Genomic DNA, 2135 nt, shown 5'->3' with positions numbered 1-2135 from the left:
CCTGCGGCCAAGCCAGCTGAGAAGAAATCTGCAGCAACACCTACAGCAAAGCCAGGTTCTGCCAAAGCTGCTGCTCTTAAGGCCAAATCAAGTGCAAAGCCCTCAGTTAAGAAGGCCGCATCTGCTGCTAAGCCTGCAAAGCCTAAACCAGCCGCTGCTAAATTGAAAATTGCACCCAAACCTAAGAAGACCGGCATTAAGGGACAGAAGAAAGTTGTAAAACCGGTGGTCAAGGCTCTTAAAGCTCAAAGAAAGGTATAATTTTTACTCTTGTTTCTTAAAGACTATTTAATTTAAGTTTATAAACCATTTGTTTCATGTATCAATGCTAATTGTACTTAGGGTACTTGTTATTTGATATTATTATTTTTATTTATTAAAAATCCAAAATTTCAGGTAGTTAAGGGAGAACATGGCAAGCGCATACGTAAAATCCGCACATCCGTGCACTTCCGTAGGCCTAAGACCTTTGAACCCCCGAGACATCCTAAATATCCTAGGAGGTCATTGCCAAGAAGAAACCGGTAAGTGTAAACTTGTATAATATGTTATTTTTACCTTACAAAAAATTTACCATTTAAATTTTGCTGACAGGATTAGAAAATATAATTACAAAAAGTTTAAACACACACATCCAGTATATGAATAAATCTTAAATTCTTGTCTATAATTAGATCTTTAAGTACAAATAAGTAACAACTAAGAAAATTAGAAACTTCACACCATAGTCTAAGTGGGAATATGTCCTACAAATGTTGAAAATAATATGCAAATTAGTTACAAATACAATAAAACTTTCATGTTATGTTATTTTAAGTATTTAGCATTTCTAAATTGAAGTATGCACGTTAAATAACTTACTAATATACTTTGTTCATTTTGTAATGTAGTTTTATCAAATTTAATGAACTTTCCAGCATGGATGCTTACAACATCATAAAGTTCCCGTTGACATCTGAAGCGGCAATGAAGAAGATTGAGGACAACAACACATTGGTGTTTATTGTTCACACCAGCTCAAACAAGCACCACATCAAGGCTGCAGTGAAGAAACTGTATGATATTAATGTGGCTAAAGTGAACACCTTGATCAGGTTGGTTAAACTTTTTCACTAACTTTTAGCTAGTTATGCACTTTATATATTATTTTGTTTCCATAATAATTTTTTTAGTATAAGGAATGGACAAAGCTCATGTATGTTATTGTTATTCTTATAATATAGAAAATTTTCATGATGAAACATTTGTGGGAATCTCATTGATTTAGAATGAAATGAAGTTAACACACTACTGATTACTTTATGTTAATATTAAGATTTATTTTTATTATTATCATAAACTATAGCGTAAACTGTTAATTTCAGACCTGATGGCAAAAAGAAGGCGTACGTGCGACTCGCGAGAGACTACGACGCATTAGATGTTGCCAACAAGATTGGAATCATATAAGCATATGTACCATATTTTCTAAGAATACAAAACATACAAAAACACATTCTGTTTTATTTCCATTTATGTATAAATGACTAGCTGTTCCCGTGTGGGTTCATCCACATTTCACATATGATAATTTTTTTCCAAATTATTCACCCCTAAATTAAATAGATTGAAAATATAAAGTGTGTCGTAAGTATAAGGCTTTTTATTTAAAAAAGTTAAAACAAAAACATACCGTGACTTCTGTGTGTATATACACTTTAATGTAATATAGACTGGCGATAGAAATGATGAAAAAGATATACATGTACATGATTCTTTTGGCACCTGGTAATCGTTCAAAAATAAAAGTGACAATTGAATGTTAGGGTATTAGTGAAATAGCTTGTCAGTTCACTTAACATCATTAGTTTCAGCATTTTGTGTTTTTTTTTAAATATAATTCCATAAAAAGAAGTGATGAAAGTGTTTTAAACTAGTATCAAAAAGGTATTTTTCACAGTGGGAGACATTTTTATCGTGGACAGGTAGGGGGTCCAGTAATTACATTTGAAAATATGAATCATCTTGTGTCTGTTGTAACGAAAATATGATACCATTAGTTAACTCAAGAAATTCCCTATTCCCAAGGGAACGCATAACTATTTTTGTAATTTCAAAAAATTGTTAAAAAATAATTAACTTGCAAATATTTTTCT

General features: G+C 31.7%; 1 protein-coding gene across 1 annotated transcript; it reads left to right on the top strand.

The window, feature by feature from the left end:
- LOC106109327 (60S ribosomal protein L23a) lies at positions 1-1493 on the top strand (the record flags this gene model as incomplete). Its single annotated transcript, XM_013290781.1, is given in 4 exon segments — positions 1-255; positions 397-524; positions 918-1094; positions 1365-1493. Coding segments are annotated over 4 exon segments (645 nt in total), but the record flags the coding sequence as incomplete, so codon positions are not given.
- Between the last annotated feature and the right edge of the window lie 642 nt (positions 1494-2135).

The sequence above is a fragment of the Papilio polytes genome, unplaced genomic scaffold (assembly GCF_000836215.1).
Source record: "Papilio polytes unplaced genomic scaffold, Ppol_1.0 DF821289.1, whole genome shotgun sequence".
NCBI classification, from domain to species: domain Eukaryota; kingdom Metazoa; phylum Arthropoda; class Insecta; order Lepidoptera; family Papilionidae; genus Papilio; species Papilio polytes.
This window is presented reverse-complemented; position numbering and strand designations above follow the sequence as displayed.